We start from the raw sequence: 18,736 nt of genomic DNA on the forward strand, positions 1-18,736 counted from the left end.
TACACGCTTTTATCTCCTCGTGCGCAGTCGCAAACACAAAATGAAGTGAAATGAGTTGATAGCGCACGATACTCACGCGAGACAAATAAGAGCGGATGCATGGCGAATCAGTGTGTACGAGGCTAGTGACATCAGATATTTCGCGTATATGGACCAATAGGGAGTATGAACTGTAGTGACGTCACGTGAATCACTGTTCTGAAGTGCGCCTGAAAGATGAGAAACGCCAAGAGAGAACAACACGTTTGCTTCTTTGTATGTTTAGAGGCTGGTGAGGGTTCCTTTAAAAGACGGGCGTGCAAACACAGACACAAATAAAAATTGGGACAATACAAACACTGACTAAAAATTGAAAAGGTGCACAGTGGAAAAGAAACCCGGCGCAAGAAATTAAAAGCCAGTTCCCCGGCTGTGCAATCCGAGTGATAAGCGGAGCAATCAAGCACGTGCGACAACCTGGCGAAAGCAGATTGAGTTGTTTCTTCTTCCATGTTTCTGTATATCTTTCTACATCATACTGTTTTTTTTTATACATTGCCCTCAATTGGCATTTTCCTCCTCCCAAACTTGATATCACACGTATACTGTCCACAGCCTCCCATCTCTCACTGCCACCTCCTCACTTTCATCCTCTGTCTCCTCTCCACCCCAAACATCAGAGTACGAGACAAAGAGATAAAGATACGAGGCTATGCCGTGCTTCGCTCGCTCCTCTCGCTCACATGTCTCTCCCTTGCCCTTGCTAGAATGCTGTATACACGAATGTGCTATAGCAGTTTATAAGATAATACTAAGCTATGCTATACAAGGCTAGGTCATGCTTTACCCTCCACCCTTATTAAACTACTAAGTGCAAAAAAAAATTTTAGAAAACGAAGACAAGATACGAAGACTGCCCTCTACCCTGCTACTTCCCGTCCTCCTCTCACTTCCATTTCCCTTTCCCGCGCCTCGCTATATTATCCCATGCATGGCTATATTATGCTAGGAGCTGATAGCCACCACAATATATACAAGGCTATGGCATGCATGACCCCCTGCCCTACTCCTTTCCTTTCCCATGCCCTTGCTACACTATGCTGTGCATGGCTGTGTCATGCCCGCACTAAACTACGCTATGCAAGGCGACGCCGCGTTTTACCCTCTCCCCCGCTCTTCTCTTCCCTCCTCAACTCACTTCCTCCTCCACCCCCTGCCAGACTATAGACTATGCGTGTCTATGCCAAAAGCTGCTTGGAAAACATCCGCCTTCTGTGGCCCACCCGCTAAGCTAGTTCCTGCAGCCCACGCCGAAGTTACATCAAGCTCTAACAGTCCCACCGTTAAAATTTATCTGTGTATGCGCAGGCAAGAGGAGACACCTATCAATCCGGCACGCGGGGTGTCTACGTGAGGGATAGCTGTCAAGGCTTTTCAATTGTTTTTCTTTATGCACGTTAATCGACTATTGGTTCACGCATGCCTTCCCAGCACGCGTACGTATTAAATGCGAAGCATTTCTTTGCGGACTGAAAGCACTTTTGGCATCCATTCATCCATCCATCTATCTGGCTGTCTGTCTCAAGCAGAATGTCCCACGTTACAGTGTACTAGTACACTCTACCCACGTTACTGTTGCCGTGCACAACGTTGCCCGGCTTCACTGAGCGGCCACCGATACTAGTATCACTAGGAAAAGCGGCCATTGAACAATTTTCTAGCATTAGCTCTGAGATGGCAAACCATAACTATGGGCAAACGTGCTTTGTTCAACTAGGCTCCGCTAGATGGCACGACCTGTCCATGCAAAATCGAACTTTTGAACCACTTGCACCCTTCCCAATAGTAACGCCCGGCGGTTCTTTTTTTTCCATGAATCGAACAGAAGCGAACAATCAGCATTTTATAGCGTCTCTTGATGGACGGAAGGTTCTTTAGTGCAGCTAGATTGATTAATTGTAGGCGGTTCGTCTGACATCGTCGGTATCATTTGGAGAATATCCTACCGCGGCGCATGTATTCTTGGCATTTGCCATAATTTCTCGGTAAGTAGGGAACTGCTGTTGATAATATTGTCGTTTTAGACGTTGTCATACATTGAGCTTTCACTCTCACGTGAACTGCTGACTTTAGTGTTGCTTTAAGATTAAACTAGCCCCAAAATTCAAAAGTGTTCAAGGACATAATATCATTCCAGGTCCTTCAAGGGCCTCCTCGAAAATTCACTTTTTCGAATTTGTGCTTTTTCAAAGACCTGTACGAACTACAATAATTATTGTAGTGACGCGCCATCAATGTAAGCTCATTTATCTATCAGTGTCCAGGGCCGCCATGCTCGCTGGCACAAGCGCTACACATTAGCTTACTGATTTTGGTGTTGCTAATGCTTATGTTGCTGTTGACATCATTACGCAGCTGTAAACATGCGGCTGTTTAACAATATTCTGTGCCTACAGCATTTGTACATATCTTCAGCGTCATTTCGCAACGTTTCGCTCAATAAAAAAACTACAACCAAGTTTCCTTCCCTCCACATGCTTCGCATAACATCGATTCTCAAGGAACGTGGTATCTGTCTAATTTTTATCGATATGCCAGGCCTGTATATTTTTTGAACTCGCACTACCTTTTTTTTAAAGCAGTGAACTAAAACTGTACCGAGCTTTCAACCATAGGACGCTTGTTTTTTTTTCATTCTCGTGCCTGCATAAAAACTGCATTCATTGCATTTCCGCGAATATGACTACACTTTCCACAATCTGAAGACACACGGTGAGCCTTAATTCTGTTAGTGATCTATGTTCCATTGATTGCCGTTGGATTGGAAATTCACGCACATACAAACGCACGCACACACATTGAAAGCATGGTTGAACCTCACCGACCCTAAAAAAATTCTGGCTGTGCTTCCATTCGTACTTGGTTAACACAGCGGCCAGTCTGTCGTACGTATAAAAGCGGCCGCAAAAAAAAAAAAAAAAACTATGCACCACACCTGCACGGCAATCGGAAAACTTATCGGTGTGTATTGCCACGGCCGCTGGATGACCCATGCGCTCTTTCATCCAGTGGCCGTGGTATTGCGAAAGAACTGTCTTTCCCTGCACGGCGGAGCCAACTACGCAGCGACGGGGGGCTTTTCGGAGTCGCGGGAGACAATGTAACGCTACCGCGGCATTGATAAGAAGTATTTACCAACAAAAAGCATTGTACTCGGGCGATACGCGAAGCTCGTCGACGCTACGGATAAGTGAACACAAGGCCCCGGCTTCATCTGTTGCAGAATGCGCGCCCCACGGTCGCCACGGTGAGCTCGAAAGGAAGAAGGGCGGTCCGACAAGCGCGTGAATTGTAATTTCGGGAACTTAAATGGTATTCTACGCGGCTAAAAAAAAAACGTTGGAGACAAGCATGATACGGGCGGCACCTTGCTCTTCTTTGTCCTGCGTATTTAGCAGCGATTACTTCATATAGGAAGTACCAGCATGCGATGAACAAGTTGTCTCAATCTGAAAATCATTCGTTATTCCTAAAGCGCTAATGACAAAATACTAGAGACAAACGGAAACGAGGACGAATTGAGGGAGAGAGAGAGCAGGACCCCTCTATCGCCTTTGGTTGCGGCGCCGTATCGGCCGCTGAACCGAACGACGCTTCGGACGCCTAGAACAAGAGAATCTTGAGGAATAAACAATCAACAGTTTCGAGGGTGCTGCCTTGGTGGTTGCTTCAAGTGCGCCCTATAACCTCAACGTAAATGAAGTTGTCTCAGGCATGCAGCCTGCGTGGAAACGAAGCTGCCTCTTGCACGCGTTCAATGGAAAGTCACCATGCAGAGAGAGCTATATATAACTGCCAGCTAAAAGTGAAAGCGCAGCCATCTCCTGCACATTTATCCACTAGAATTTTGGATGTATCTGTCGACACAGGCATGCACAGGGTTTCTCATTATGGGGGCAAAGTTTCGTCGTAACATTCCCCACCCCTATCGACCGCCCCACTTTTGTCTAGAGAGAGAAAGAAAGGGAACGTTGAAGATGTTAGCCTCGCTAATCGCCTGAAATGCTACTCCAGGTGCTGGGTGACACTGTTTACAAACTTTCTCTGGTCAAGCCTAACACAAGCATGCATGAAAAAAATTATAATTACGCGATGTTGTGCTAAACACGACGGCCTTCTTTTGACCACCGGCTTTAACAACAGAGTTTTAAAGCCGAAACCCGTGATAAGATCATGGGGGACGCCGTAGGGGAGGGCTTCGGAAATTTCGACCATCTGGTGCACTGACACCGCAGTTACATGAGCCCTTACCATTTCGGCTTCACATCGAAATGCGACCCCGTCGCGGCAGGCACCAAACCCACGGCCTTCGGCTCAGCAACCAAGCACAGTCTATAGTTCCCGCACGGGGGGGCTGCTGTCAGTTCCGTACATTGACGTAATTAAGAGAGGGGCGGAGCGACGAAACTTTACCCCCCCCCCCCCTCGAAGCGGACCCTGCGCAAGCTTATGATCGTAGTTACTGATATACCGCGACGGAAATCTGTCCAAGGCTTCTGGAAGTAAACATGGAAAGTAAAAAAGCTCTTGGAATGCGACACTATAAGGACTCTTGGCCACCACCATCCTAAATATCTGCGCGGCTCTGCTCTTTAAAATATGAGCCGGGCAGATGCTACTGTGTAAAAGAACGGGACACACCCCCACCCCCAAATCCTGAATTCTTATTGCAAATAGAAAGGTGATTAATATAGGATCAATGTGAGTGTTGCAATTTACATAACACTCTTACTCCTTTAGAAACGAAGCTCCTTAAACTGCCCGTGGGTCTGTGCAAGCATGTCTCTCTTGGTATACGTGACCACCTAGTTCTATGACTTACTCAGCAGGTGCGGACAGACAGAGACAGACAGACAGACAGACACAGACAGACAGACAGACACAGACAGACAGACAGACACAGACAGACAGAGACAGACAGACAGACAGACAGAGACAGACAGACAGACAGACAGACAGAGACAGACAGACAGACAGACAGACAGACAGACAGACAGACAGACAGACAGACAGACAGACAGACAGACAGACAGACAGACAGACAGACAGACAGACAGACAGACAGAGACAGACAGACAGACAGAGACAGACAGACAGACAGAGACAGACAGACAGACAGAGACAGACAGACAGACAGACAGACAGACAGACAGAGGCAGACAGACAGACAGAGACAGACAGAGGCAGACAGACAGACAGAGACAGACAGAGACAGACAGACAGACAGAGACAGACAGACAGAGACAGACAGACAGACAGACAGACAGACAGACAGACAGACAGACAGACAGACAGACAGACAGAGACAGACAGAGACAGACAGAGACAGACAGAGACAGACAGACAGACACCACCTAGCTCCATGACTCGCTCAGCAGGTGCTGAGGGAGACGGACGACCGGACACACGGTTTACCGATAAAACCGTCCGAACCTTCGCCCCACTCATCTTCACTGCGTGGATATGCTGCCTTTTTTTTTTTTACAGCGAAAGCCGTTATGAGATCAGAACGCGGACCACGCACGGCACCGCATATAGTTGTGCGCCGCCACCATTCTCCGTAATCGAAAGAGAAAAAAACCTCAGTAAATAAAAAACGGCAATGACAATGGGCTTCGAACGCGTGTCCGCTGCGTGCCAGCCCAGTATTCGACCATTGAGCCGTGCCAATGCTTGAAACTCGTTTTTAAAGTGGCCTTAGGCAGGCTTAATGTCGGGAAGGGAAGCACGTTAGTACGAGTAATAAAGCGTTTTAGAACACCAAAGCCAGGCGTCACACAATGCAAATTGTGCAACGAGGCTGTCGTCCAATCCTCCAGACGCATGACAAAACTGGTTCTTGCACAAAATTGCACAAAATTTCTAACAAATATATATCGGGTACCACGCTTCTCTAAAGAATGACAAAGTATAGCATAGGGAATGCTGGCCTACTGCACAAAAATTATTACGGCGTAGTGGGTACCCAGCAGTGTGCTTTATCAGTTACCCAATTAGTGTTTAGAAAAGGCTGAAAGGCCGCTCTTAATTATAGCTTTCGCTTTGACTGTGCTGCACGTCCCGCGCAGGCCTGGCGTTTATTTTTTTTTCCTCGGCTAGTATCAATTGAATATTTCTGTACCATAGAGTCCAAAGAACTTAAACAGTAGTTCACGAGCAATGCACCTGGCAAACACGGTGACATATCGGTCATCTTGTACTGTTTACGGATAGTGCACCGTGTTAGTGCAGACGTTCGCAAGACAAAGCTGAGTGTCAGTACACTTCAGCGTGTCGGTTCTCAGATACCATGAATCCTTGAAGAAGCAAGTCTGCATTAGAATAAACGCATATGCAGAGGTTGACGCACTTCAGTTACACCTTGACTCCGCATTGATAACCTTTATACCGCGCGTGAAGATCTACCTGTCGCTCTATAAGTATTTATCGTACAGAATGTACTCCATCAAGACGTTGCACAGAAAAAAAAGAGCAAATCTGAGGCAGACAAGGTACGGGCTATTGCAGCGAGATCCTAGTTTGAGATCAGTTTTAGGCCTTCTTACGATGAGAAGCACCTGCCAGTTCATCGTAGGACATGTGTCGAGTAGTGCAACCCGATTTTTGGAAGGATGAAGGCGAGCGAAGAACCTAAGGATACATGAACTCTTAAGGTTCACGGATAGCAAGGCATCGCTCAGAAAGATTCATCCGTGACCCATCTGTGCGTCTCTTCACCAAAGCTTGATCTTCATGAGCAGACAGGTGCCCCGGTGGAGAGTGTACCACCGTTACGCCGTCTTGTCTTGTCGCGCATGAGCAATGTTCCAAGAGTCAAGTTTGCGTCGCTTAAGTGAATAAGTCTGCGTTAGTCCTGTTCTTTGTTTTAGTGTTTCGCTCTCCCTAGAGCAGTTGAAGTTCTCAAAATGTACCAGCTATAGCCCCGCCCACAGCCCCCTTACCCAATCCTCGAGCTCTTCCCCATTATCGAGCATCTCGCTAGGAATCTCGAATTAAAAGCAAGCCCCTACATGTCCCGACAAAATCGGAACTCTCACTGTGGTGACTTTTACGATTTTCGGTGCTGTTGGCATTCCTACAGTCTTCTTCATCCGCGACGTTTGGGAGGGTCTTTACCGACTACAAGTCATGGTAAAGCTGGGAACATAGGACGACGCCATTGTGTACGTGGCTGTGGTATGTTGCACAGTCCCTGAGTCCTTCCGATAAAGCAACGCACGCATTGTCAAGAACGTCATATCTGTTGCGCGCGAGACCGCAAGAGTCGTCGGGACAATAGCCGGGAAAAGAAAAAATCTTTTGGCGGAGGCGGTGCTCAAGTGAAGCGAGACATGCTGAAACGTGTTTGAAAGTAGTACTGGTTCCATGCGGCGTTTTGGGGGGCAATTAAAAAGAAGTGAACAAAGGAAACTGCAAGGAATGTTGGGCAAGCGACTCGCGAATATTTTAAAAGGGGCCCGGCCACACATTGCTACGTAATCTTCTAACTGCTGCATTAAATGAGTATTACCCCACGGATCAACTTTGGTTTGGTTTGGGAAAATTTTATTCAGAAAGTCTGAAGGCGTGCGCCCTAGCACACGGCGGGCCACTCCCTCGATAGGACATTAAGGCCGCGACCTACAGCGCCGCATCGTGGGCCCTCTGGACAGCTCAAAACTGCCGTAAACATTTTTAAAATCAAGCGTTTCTCTTTCGTCCGGACGAGCACCGGAAGCTAAGCAGGGAGTGACGACACAGGAAAGGAAGTTACGTCACGCGCACGCCGCGAGCTTGAGCCCCCCCCCCCCCCTTTTTTTTTTGTCTGAACGTGCGGTTTGCGTTTCGTGGGATGGCGGAAGAGCGCGCGGGCACTAGGGTTATCCCGCGGCGGCCACGGTAACTATGAAGCTCACGATTCCCGAACTAGACAATGGCCGCGGAATTTGTGTTCATGGGGGCTTATGGCATCATTTATGGTGAGAAGACGGAACGATTGCTAGCTGACTTTAGGAATGGCTTACATATTACAGGCCGCGTGCTGCGACAGAATGTTTGGATCGCATAATTTCAGGAGCCTCGTCGACCAATGGGCCACGGTTTCTGACCATGCTCAGTAACTGTCGAAGAAGCGCTCTTAAGCATTCCGCTGGGAGTTTTTTTTTTTTTTTGTTTACTGGGAAGAGTATGGGAACTCCTGGGTCATTTGCACTGTGTATGCACCAATACGTGCACACTGAATTTCGGCCCTGTGAAAGAATTTCCAGAAATGCCCAGCGCCTGTCCTGGCACGGCACACGGCGCTAGAAATAGATTTGACCACTTCTACGTATACTTTCTACAACACTGAGCGTGTCACAGTACACCATCGAGAGCGACAGGACCCATAAGGCGAAGGAGACGTTATATTCAACCTCGAACGATGATACCCCATCCCTTATCTGAAACGTGCAAGGTTAGCTGGCCTTGTCATATACTGCTTCGAGCAATATCACAGGACTTGCATTAGTTTGGTGCAAGGGCGTCACATAAGTTACCCCCTACTATGTCAATAAGTGCGAAAGGTCCCCCCTCCCCCTCCCCCCCCCTAAAAAATGCAGCTTCGCGCTATAAAGGAAGATCTACACTTCCTTGCGGAAGTGTAGATCTGTTTTTTTTTCTCTTTTTCAGTCTATTTTTCTTCTTATTTCTTTCGTTTCTACTTCTGTTTTGCACTTCATTCCTCTTTCTATTTTTGTACGCGCTTTTGTCTGCATTACGTCAAGCGAAGACAGTGTGCGACAGCCTGGTCCCCTGACGTGCAACGCACTTATAAGAGACACTCGAACAACGCGAGGAAGAAGAGTTCTTGGAGCAAGCGCGCGCTGAATACGCTACACGTGGAACGTCACGCCAAGGGACGAAGACAGCGTACGACACTCCGGCCTTCTATAAAGTGTTCCGCACTAGAAATAAACAAGCGAACATGCGGCTCACGCGAACCTTATCTGGAGAATCTAGGGGAACCGGAGTAAAACGTCGCCGCGGATAATTAAGCTGATTGGGGCACATCTCCGGATATGAGGGCAAGAACAATGCACGAGGAAAAAGTAGGTCCGAACAATAACGCCACGACCATTTTCCTCGCTATTTGAAGCGCAGTTCGCCGACTACTGTGCACTGGTGCGTCGGTGGGCGCCACGAAACAAGCTTTGCCATCGGAAAGCTCTGCAGTTTTCTTATGGACACCATTCGACACAGCGTGACCCTCGCAAGACTATGGGATTGCTTGGTCTATTCGAATTCTTATATTATGGGCGACGTTTTACTTTAAACCGCGAAAGCTATTGAACAGCGGGAACCCTTTTGCACATTTCAGGAGAGCGGTATATGCCTGTTAACCGGGATTGGCAGCGTGAACAAACACTTGAAATTGCCGAAGACGACCACATATTTGCAGATGTTCTCAGAGTTGCTGCGGCAGCAGTGTACACCGTTCTCAACTAATATCTAAGTTGTACACCCCTAGATAAATGTAAAACACTGCTCCCTTCCCTTCACCTTATTTTTCTTTCGTTGTATTTCATAACAGAGGCATGCACGTGCCCCCCCCCCCCCCCTCTTTTATTAAAATGGGGCGCTACTGGTGCCCCAAACCTTTACTCAATCAAACCTTTCACGTGATTTCCTAATGGACGGAATTACGGTTAAGCATTTTTCTTGCTGTAATGCCTACCATGCAAAGACCCCTGGTGTTCGATTCAAATTTTTTTTTTTCACTTATCATTACCGCGGAAAGCAGGGGACCAATGAGAGGCTTTTGTGAGAAGTACGCCCTCACTTCACCTTCAGAATTTCTTGCATCTATTGCGACGCTTCTTTACGTACCCCTCTAGTGGGAGGGCAAACTATATAGGTAGAAGTAGAAACTATACTATAGGTATAAGTAGAAAAAGCGAACATGCCAGCACTAACCCCTGCTCTTGAAAGTCCAATATCAAAATATGACCGCTGACAACTCGCAAAAACTGCCAAGCTGTCAATATTTACAGCCATGACAGACAAGTACTCCTCGGATATCCATATAGCACTTCATGTCCCATGAATGCCGGCACCTCGTCCACAAAACATTTCCTCGCAGAGAAAAATTAACTGTTCACACGCTAAAAGAGATAACGAGGAAACTTCTCTAAAAAAAAAAAAAAAACATGTGTCAGCCGGATTTGAGCAGCATCATCGACAACAGAAGGCAGTGAAAAGGCATGGAATGCCTCATTGACAACACCGCGGCAAGTATCCAGGGGAATTTCGAAGTCAACGGTTCTCTGCGACTTCCATACTACGAAAAAAAAAAATAACCTCAATTGTCGGGTGTCCGTACACGGAGACAGTAATAAAGGACGAAGTGCGAGTGTACGCGCCATGTAAACTGTACAGCCATCCTTACGCCTTCAGTCGAAATAGCGGCAGACACATCAGGCAAGCGGAACGCACAGCTTCGGTCGCAACGCGAGTTCAGCTGTTGGTACGGCGGCGCGAATTTCGTTTTATACGCCTGATCAGAGTTTTACGGTGAGCCAAGTAGCAAAGCGCAAAGGCACGCAGTATTCTTACGAACGCCTACTTGCCGCGGACATTAGCCAACGTCGACAAATATCCCCCAACTTTCGCGTTGCAAGCATGCACGGGGGCGTTCCCCAAACACTACGTCATTCGGCGCCAAAATACTCGCATCACAGTCGAAGAAAGCCACGTGCTCGCCAACAATGCGTCAGACCACGAGCCCGAGCGGCTATCGGAAACCTCGTGGGTCACATACCCACAAAACTCGGCGCTGTCCACTTGAGAGCGTGTTTATCGAAGCTTTTGCCACCGCCAACAGAAAACACAGCAGCGCGGTACGGCGGAGCCCGCAATGCAAAAAGGAAAAAAAAAAAACTCACACTGACGACGACTTCTCACTATTGCAAAAATGGGCATCCGCACATTCGCGCTAGCATGCAACTGCGACGAGCAGCAAGAAAGTACTTTTTGCACCGCCCTTCGTGCCAAACCTGCCCATACCTGTTTCGTATACCTGTCTGAGTAATATCGAGCTCAACATTACGACGACACGTAAGGTATTGACGTCATCGGAGCGGCCGATTGTGACTCGTATTCTTTTACTGAAACGAGGAAAAAGACTATTAGCCCAATGAAGTCCCCTGTCCGATGTTTGAAACGGGCGTCGCTAAAGTTTTCGATGACAGCCACATAACGAGTGAATACAAGCAGACCACTCACGTTTTTGAGCGCGCTGCATTCTTTCGGTCGTCACCGCTTTCGAACGTTGGCACGGGCGTGTAGTCGGCTTCGGTCATCTTGTGGCCAGGAGCAGCGACGGGCGCAGCCGGCCAGCCGAGACGGGAGCAATTTTTCCTACCTTTCCGGTGCCACAGCAACCACCACCATCACCGGCCGACGCACGGCAGACGCAGCTGGGAAAATGGCCACGTGACTTTCAAGTTTCGTCTCTCTACCACTCCGGGTAAGCCGCGCTGCAGTCGACAAAAACGAAACTGGAAGCACCATTAACAAAAGCGTTTATTCTTCAAAGCAGGTATGTGTCGCTAAAATAAAGCGAATTGACTTCCCTGCAAGTAATTATTATAATTTTTAGCATTTTAGCTTTTACTTTTTATCTTTAAATTACCACTCATCTTCATATTGGAGTTTGGGGCATGAAAAAAAAAATACGGAACAATTTTGTGTTGATATAAAGGTGCATTTAGGCTACAGTTAACACAGAGTATTTAACTAGAAAACGTTATTGTGCCGTTGGTATTCCCAGTACGATTGGTAAAAGATTTTTTTTCTTATCAATGTGTGGTACGAGAAATTTTCAGCGTAACATAGCTAAATGCAAATTTTAACGCGACGCGTGCCATTGGTCGCTTCAAGTTTCACGGTTTGCACAACGTTATTTGATATTGTACACCGAAGCTGCTGTAACATAATTGTTTCATAGATTCTAAATAAACGTGGGTAAGATTTCGTTATATCCATTTGACACTTCACAATCCGTAGTGTGTTTTAGGATAGTCTGCTGCTGCGTGAAACCGAAAGCATGATTCATATTATGTTCGTGCATTATGGATCACAATCTATCGTTGTAGGCACTGCTTGAGAGGTATGCGCATATTGGAGGATACAAGTAATGGCCTCTGACATACACATAGATACACAATAGAGAGCTCCGCGTCACCAACGTTTGGAGATATTGCGCTATCGCATTCCGTGAAGTATCTCGGGCATTACTGGGTGCCAATGTTGACAATGTCGTTATCAAACTTGAGCCAACTACAACTAATGAGTGCGAACAAGCATGCTCACGGCACAGCAGGTAAGCTATCCGATAACATTTAGAGCCGTAAGTGCTGTGCAAGCAAAGAGCTGGGAATAGATACGCCGTCTTCTGTGCGTCTGTGAATACAGAAGAGGCAGAAGTAGCACCGGGCGGCCGCTTACGACATCGTTGTGAAGAAATAAATAAATAGAGACAGGTTATTCGGTCGCGCACTATGCACTCAGCCTCACAATAATAACACCTTACACTGTTCGCAAAGTATGATACTGTCAGGCATTCAGGTATGTTATCAGGCAGTCATATTGGTCTGATCTTTGGCCTTGTACAAGGTGTGTAGTTGCTAATTCACACTACCGTTACAATTCATAAAGGAATGTTAACTTCTTCACAAGGTGAGGAAAGAAGTATGTATGCTATTTAATCGGCTAAAATAATGCGAAATTTTCCCATTTCTTGTGATGGACGCTCGAGATTGTAAGCGAATTCAGTTCATCACGCCTCTATGGTAGACAGTACTGCCAAAAATATTGTTCGTAATATTTGCTACTAGCGGTATAGATGTCAGAACGACCAGCGAAAGCTGATTGTCTGAGGCAGTGCTTTGTAGTAAATGGCGTGTTTTTGTAGCTTTATTTCAGCAATCAAATTGATAGCGGATGTGTGTCTGACACATGGAAAATCTCAATTTTTAAGTCCGGTGATTCATCGATGCCATCAAATTACAGGCCCATTCAGCTCATCAGCATACCCTGAAGATTACTAGAGCACATCATATCTGCAGTGATGAAGTACTTAACCAAGCATAATTATTTTATTTCTTTTCAGCCTGGTTTGCAGCGCGGGAATTCACGGAGAACACAATTATTATACTCGGGGACAACTTTCTGTGGCAATGAAGGCAGAGATATGGGGGCGGAGCTACAGCACATGTAGTCAGTCTTCCGCGAAGAAGTTCGACTTGGCTAGCTTCTCGAATGCCGGCCGTGTTCGAGTAATACAGCTGCACAGAATTTGCTACGTCTGCTTACACAGCTTTTTGTCAGTGAAATTCGACACAAGCTCCTCCAGCTAGTCGTTGGAATAGCTGGACGGCGACGAGCACTCACTTTAAGACGAAGATGTCATTTCGACTGTGAGGTGCACCTAAAGCGTGCGACGTTTTCGCACATGCAACGTGAAATTACACTTCATAAAGCAAAACAAATAATAATATTTTCTTGGTTCGAGCAGCGTCTCTTTATAAACAGCATCCCGTAGAACATGAAGAAATGATTGTTTTTATTATTTTCACGCGGAAAACATCGACGCATTTGTGGGACTACATTATTTAGCGAAGGCACACGCCCACTTTGCTTCTGTAGCCTTCCCTTCATTGCCACAGAAAAATGTCCCCGAGTATAGATGCGAAGCAGCTCTTTGACTAGCCTGTGTAACGCTGTTCGTCCGTGTCTCCGTGCCAACACGCCGCACCGCCCCCCCCCCCCCCCCCACCGCAGTTGTTGGAACGATGCCAAGTAGGTCAAGTCGCAGCTGCACGTTCACGTCGCTCTCTCCCTCACCCACAGCAGCTCTGGCTCATCAGGCACTGCGCCATGTCGCCTTAGGGCAGACAAAAATTATGGACATTTCTTCCTTTTTTTTATGGGAGTTGGGAGTGATTCCTAAATGTAAAGAAGATAAAAGTGAGCCCCGTAACCGTCTCTCAGGGGGAGGACACCTCAACAGTAGCTCACGAGGGATGGGGGCCCGGTAAGTATGGATTAAAAGGGTAGGGAGGAATTGAAGGTATAGAGACAGAGAGAGGAGCAGGAATAGGGAGAGGCGCAGGGACGGCCACATACTGAAGCAAGAAGATAGGAAATATGCACACAGTCGCAAGGGTCCGAGGAGGGGGCACCACTCAGCGAGAGCTCTTGTCGGCGTCAGGAGATGGCGTAGGGCGAGCCAGTCGGCCAGAGCTGCGCTGTCGTCGGAGATCGCGGGGGCACAACCGGTCGGCACAAAATCCACCACCACCAACACGCATGAGTGGTGTTGCTCCTCCGCCCACTTGCAACACGCTTCTCTCTTACTTCACACTCTCCACCCCCGCAACGCTCTACCGCACGTCGAGTGGAAACACTCTTTCAGCTCGTTTATCTGCGATGAAACTTACGTGAAACCCAACCCACCTCCCGTGTCTTTGTGCTTCAAAGAAACGTTTACTCGAGTGAAGGCTACCCCAAGTTTCGCTTCAAACCGTCCTTCCAGCACCTGCGTCGATGCCCGGTTCAGCCGGTTCAACCGCTGCTGCTTCGCATCCCCTCGCAGTTGCCTTCGGGGAGACGGTCCATAACTTCTTTTCGAATTAGTCACTGAGCTCCATCATGCCGTTCATGAGTCTACAATGATTGATGCCGTATTGATGGACTTTGCCAAAGCATTTGACAAAGTTCCCCACACTCGTCTATTGATGAAGCTAGACTGCATTAACATAAACCGAAAGGTTACTACCACCTGGATAAATAACCTTTTGTGTAAGCGTTATCAATTCGTGATTGTAAATGATTCTTCATCCAGATTGGTTCACGTTAAATCCGGGGTACCCCAAGGTTCTGTACTTGGACCGTTACTGTTTCTCATCAACATTAACGATATTGCTAAAAATCTGGCATCTACTACTCACTTATTTGCCGACAATAGTGTGATTTATAGACAGATTGCTAACCCAAATGACCACACTGCTTACAAAAAGACCTCGATAGCATCGCTACTTGGCGCGATCAATGACAAATGAGAATTAACGCTTCTAAAACAAAAGGTATAACTTTCACGAATACTACCAACCCTCTGCTCGATTCTTATCCGATTATTGTAATGTCAATAGAACACATTTCATCAATAATGCACTTAGACATTCACCTTTCCGCAGACCTGTAATGGAATGCCCGCATTGACGCAATCACATCTAAAGCATCTAAAACACTAGGATTTGTTATACGACACTTACATCAAGCTAACTGGAAGACAAAACTTACAGCATAGGACTCACTGGTTCGGTTTTAAATAAAATATGCCTCCTTCATTTGTAACCACATTAGGTACTTTTAACACACTTTAATCCATCCAAAATAAAGCTGGCCGATTCATAACCAGAAACTACGTTATTCGAGCATCACTAATATCAAAGCACCACTGAACGTCCCATTACTAGAGAATAGAATATTGCTAGCCGTGCTATACTATTTTCACCGTCTTTATCATAATCATGCGTCATTTGACACCGCTTACACATTGCCTGCTCATCGCTAGTTTCCACGCCTACTGATCAAGCCCTCAAAGTTTTAGTTGCAAATGCTCGTGGAAACATTTTATACAACACGCCTCGATTGTGTGCACTCCGTCTTTGAATGATTTACCACCCGATGTTGCGTCTGTAAAAAACATGACCTGTTTCTAGAAATGTAAAAAGTTCGCTTAGTATTTTCTGAAAAAATTTAACCTGTATGTCTAAACCTTGTAAATTATTTTGTGTACGACAGTGTTCATTGTTATTTGCTTAGCTTATGCTTGTATTAGCAACTATATATCTATTCCAATGAACCCCCCTTCTCCCCTATGTAATGCCCGGCGAGGGCCTTTAGGGTATGTGAATAGAAATAATTGACAGATGCCATGTACAGTGAGAATCGATGATATGCGAAGCACGAATGAGGAAGGTTGATATGCTTTTTTTTTAAAATCAGTACAACGTTACGAGGCGGACGTAAATTATGCCGTATATGACTTCAATGTCATAACTACCATGTTTGCGCCTGGCATTTGTGTTGATCGTCCATCAAGTCACGTGATACCAAATTTTGGTATATGTGGAGCTAGCGAAACGGCCACGAGTGCGCTATGAGCGTAGCATGCAGCCATGTTTTACAGGACACGCATGCCATGAATATAATGTTTGGACGTGTCTTTTACCTTCGCCGTCTATTCTCATGATGGAATACCGAATTTTGTAGTATATATGTGGAGCTAGCGAAACGGCCGGGAGCACACCATGAGCGTGGCGTGTAGCCATGAATTACATGACATGCATGTCATGATTTTCACGTTAGAGTCTGCACTTATGTTCGCCATGCAGTCGTGTCATAGCATATCAGTTTTGCAATATGTCATGTCAACAAAACAACCGCAAGAGCAGCAAAGCCACAAAATATAATTTATGACATTCATGGCATACATGTGATGATTTTCGTGTTATGACTACTCACATATGCTGGTCATACAGTCATGTTCTGCCATACCAATTTCGATATAAATATCATTATCGAAACGGCCAGGAAAGCTCAAAGTCGTAAGTGGACAGACGGACGGACGGACGGACAGACAGACAGACAGACAGACAGACAGACAGACAGACAGACAGACAGACAGACAGACAGACAGACAGACAGACAGACAGACAGACAGATAGATAGATAGATAGATAGATAGATAGATAGATAGATAGATAGATAGATAGATAGATAGATAGATAGATAGATAGATAGATAGATAGATAGATAGATAGATAGATAGATAGATAGATAGATAGATAGATAGATAGATAGATAGATAGATAGATAGATAGATAGATAGATAGATAGATAGATAGATAGATAGATAGATAGATAGATAGATAGATAGATAGATAGATATGGTCAAAGTCACCGATGTTCGCTTAGAAATGCTTCGCATTTGAAAACAAACAGTGCTGTTCGGGGCTAGCTGCTTCAGCAGTTTACTACAATGTAACAAAATAATGATTAAAAGAGTGCGTAAAGTACATCTTTGCTAGGCTAGTAACTAAATTATTAGCACGATGTGCAGAAATAACCCACTGAGATCTATCCCACGTGCAATTATATCAACAATACATTTGAGAACAGTTTTGTATGGTTAAAGACGGATATCCTACTGAAAATCATTTATCAAGTTATCAAGACTGCGCTCACAAAAGAACGGCATTGTTTTTGAGGCAGTGTTGCTGTGGAAGTGTTATAGCTGCCTCGTAAGCACGGTATATAGTGTCGAGTGTTGTGCCCCAGCATTGGCTCCTTACAGCGGGTTCTGCATGCACGCATGCACGCCGGCACACTCGCACAAGCACACACGATGTTAATAAAATACACGCCTGAAGTTTACCGCTGTGACTTTATTGGCCACTGACAGTCGCGCCACAACATTCAGTCGTTTCAGCATGGAACAACATTTGAATCACCAGGCGCAGCTAAAGCTTCGAACAAAAGAAAGAACACTCAGTATATAGCCAAGACGTCTAACAGAGAGGACAGAATCACGACCAACGTGTCAGCTGCACGTGCGACCAACAAGTACGGCAGCCGAAAATTACAAAACTGTCGCATATGTACATGAGTACAGACACACGCTGCAACACATCTCCGTCACATCTTCTCATTTGAGCGGAATGGCAAGACAGAACACGACACTTCACGACAAGAAAACTCAACGTTCGGCTAAGTACGAAGAGCGAAAATTGTTTTCGCGGCATGCAAGTGACCGTTCTAAGCTCTGTATTGGTATAGAGTGTAACCGCTTCAAGTACAATCTAACATTGGTAAGGGGAATCCACGCGTTGCAGATCTGTTTGCTTACTTGTCAGCTGCTCACGATCGTGAAAGCACGAAGCATGTGTTTCATCATCATCATCATCATCATCATAATCATCATCGTCATCATCGGCCTGACTACGTCCACTGCAGGACAAAAGCCTCTCCCATGTTCCGCCAGTTAACTCGGTCCTGTGCTTGCTGCTGTCAATTTATACCAGCAAACGTCGTAATCTCATCTGCCCGCCTAACCTTCTGTCTCCCCCTAACCCGCTTGCCTTCTCTGGGAATCCAGTTAGTTACCCTTAATGACCAGCGGTTATCCTGTCTACGCGCTATGTGTTTATGACGTGAAAAATTCACGTTATTTACGGCACATCTCGTAAAAGACATTTTGTCACCATGACCAAGACTATAACAAAGGGCCCTGCCCTCTCGTATACGCAAGAGTTTCAAACTCACCGCTCGCGGATTTTCCGCTAGAGGCCTAGTCCGCACAAAACTGTTTTCATCCTGTATTCTTTATTGTATCATAATAAATTCATGAGCGTTCAACTTTGCCGAATGGTCACATTATTTTCTCGCCTATTACGATTAATAGCGCTTTGTTAAGGTAAACAGACACGACAGAGCTCGAGCATTTCTTTCGTGAGGCGCCCCATGTTGTCACCATATCTTCAAACGTAACCATGGAACAACAGCTTTAATTTCAGGGTCGGCGTCCACGTTTTAAGCATTCTGGAGATGTGTATCGGTGCGTTTCTAGAGTCCTGATGCCAAATCAAGTTCAGAAATCACCCATATAAGAACT

At 46.1% G+C, this 18,736-nt stretch overlaps 1 protein-coding gene across 1 annotated transcript in view; it reads right to left on the minus strand.

The window, feature by feature from the left end:
• The window catches only part of LOC119182810 (scoloptoxin SSD14), a 64,397-nt gene extending 52,904 nt beyond the window's left edge, over positions 1-11,493 (minus strand). The window contains exon 1 of the mRNA XM_037433477.2: positions 11,281-11,493. Coding sequence (XP_037289374.2) covers positions 11,281-11,357 — 77 coding nt within the window. The 5' untranslated portion in view covers positions 11,358-11,493. The remainder of the gene's footprint in view (positions 1-11,280) is intronic.
• Positions 11,494-18,736: the final 7,243 nt, after the last annotated feature.

This window comes from Rhipicephalus microplus, chromosome 3 (genome assembly GCF_043290135.1).
Source record: "Rhipicephalus microplus isolate Deutch F79 chromosome 3, USDA_Rmic, whole genome shotgun sequence".
NCBI lineage: Eukaryota > Metazoa > Arthropoda > Arachnida > Ixodida > Ixodidae > Rhipicephalus > Rhipicephalus microplus.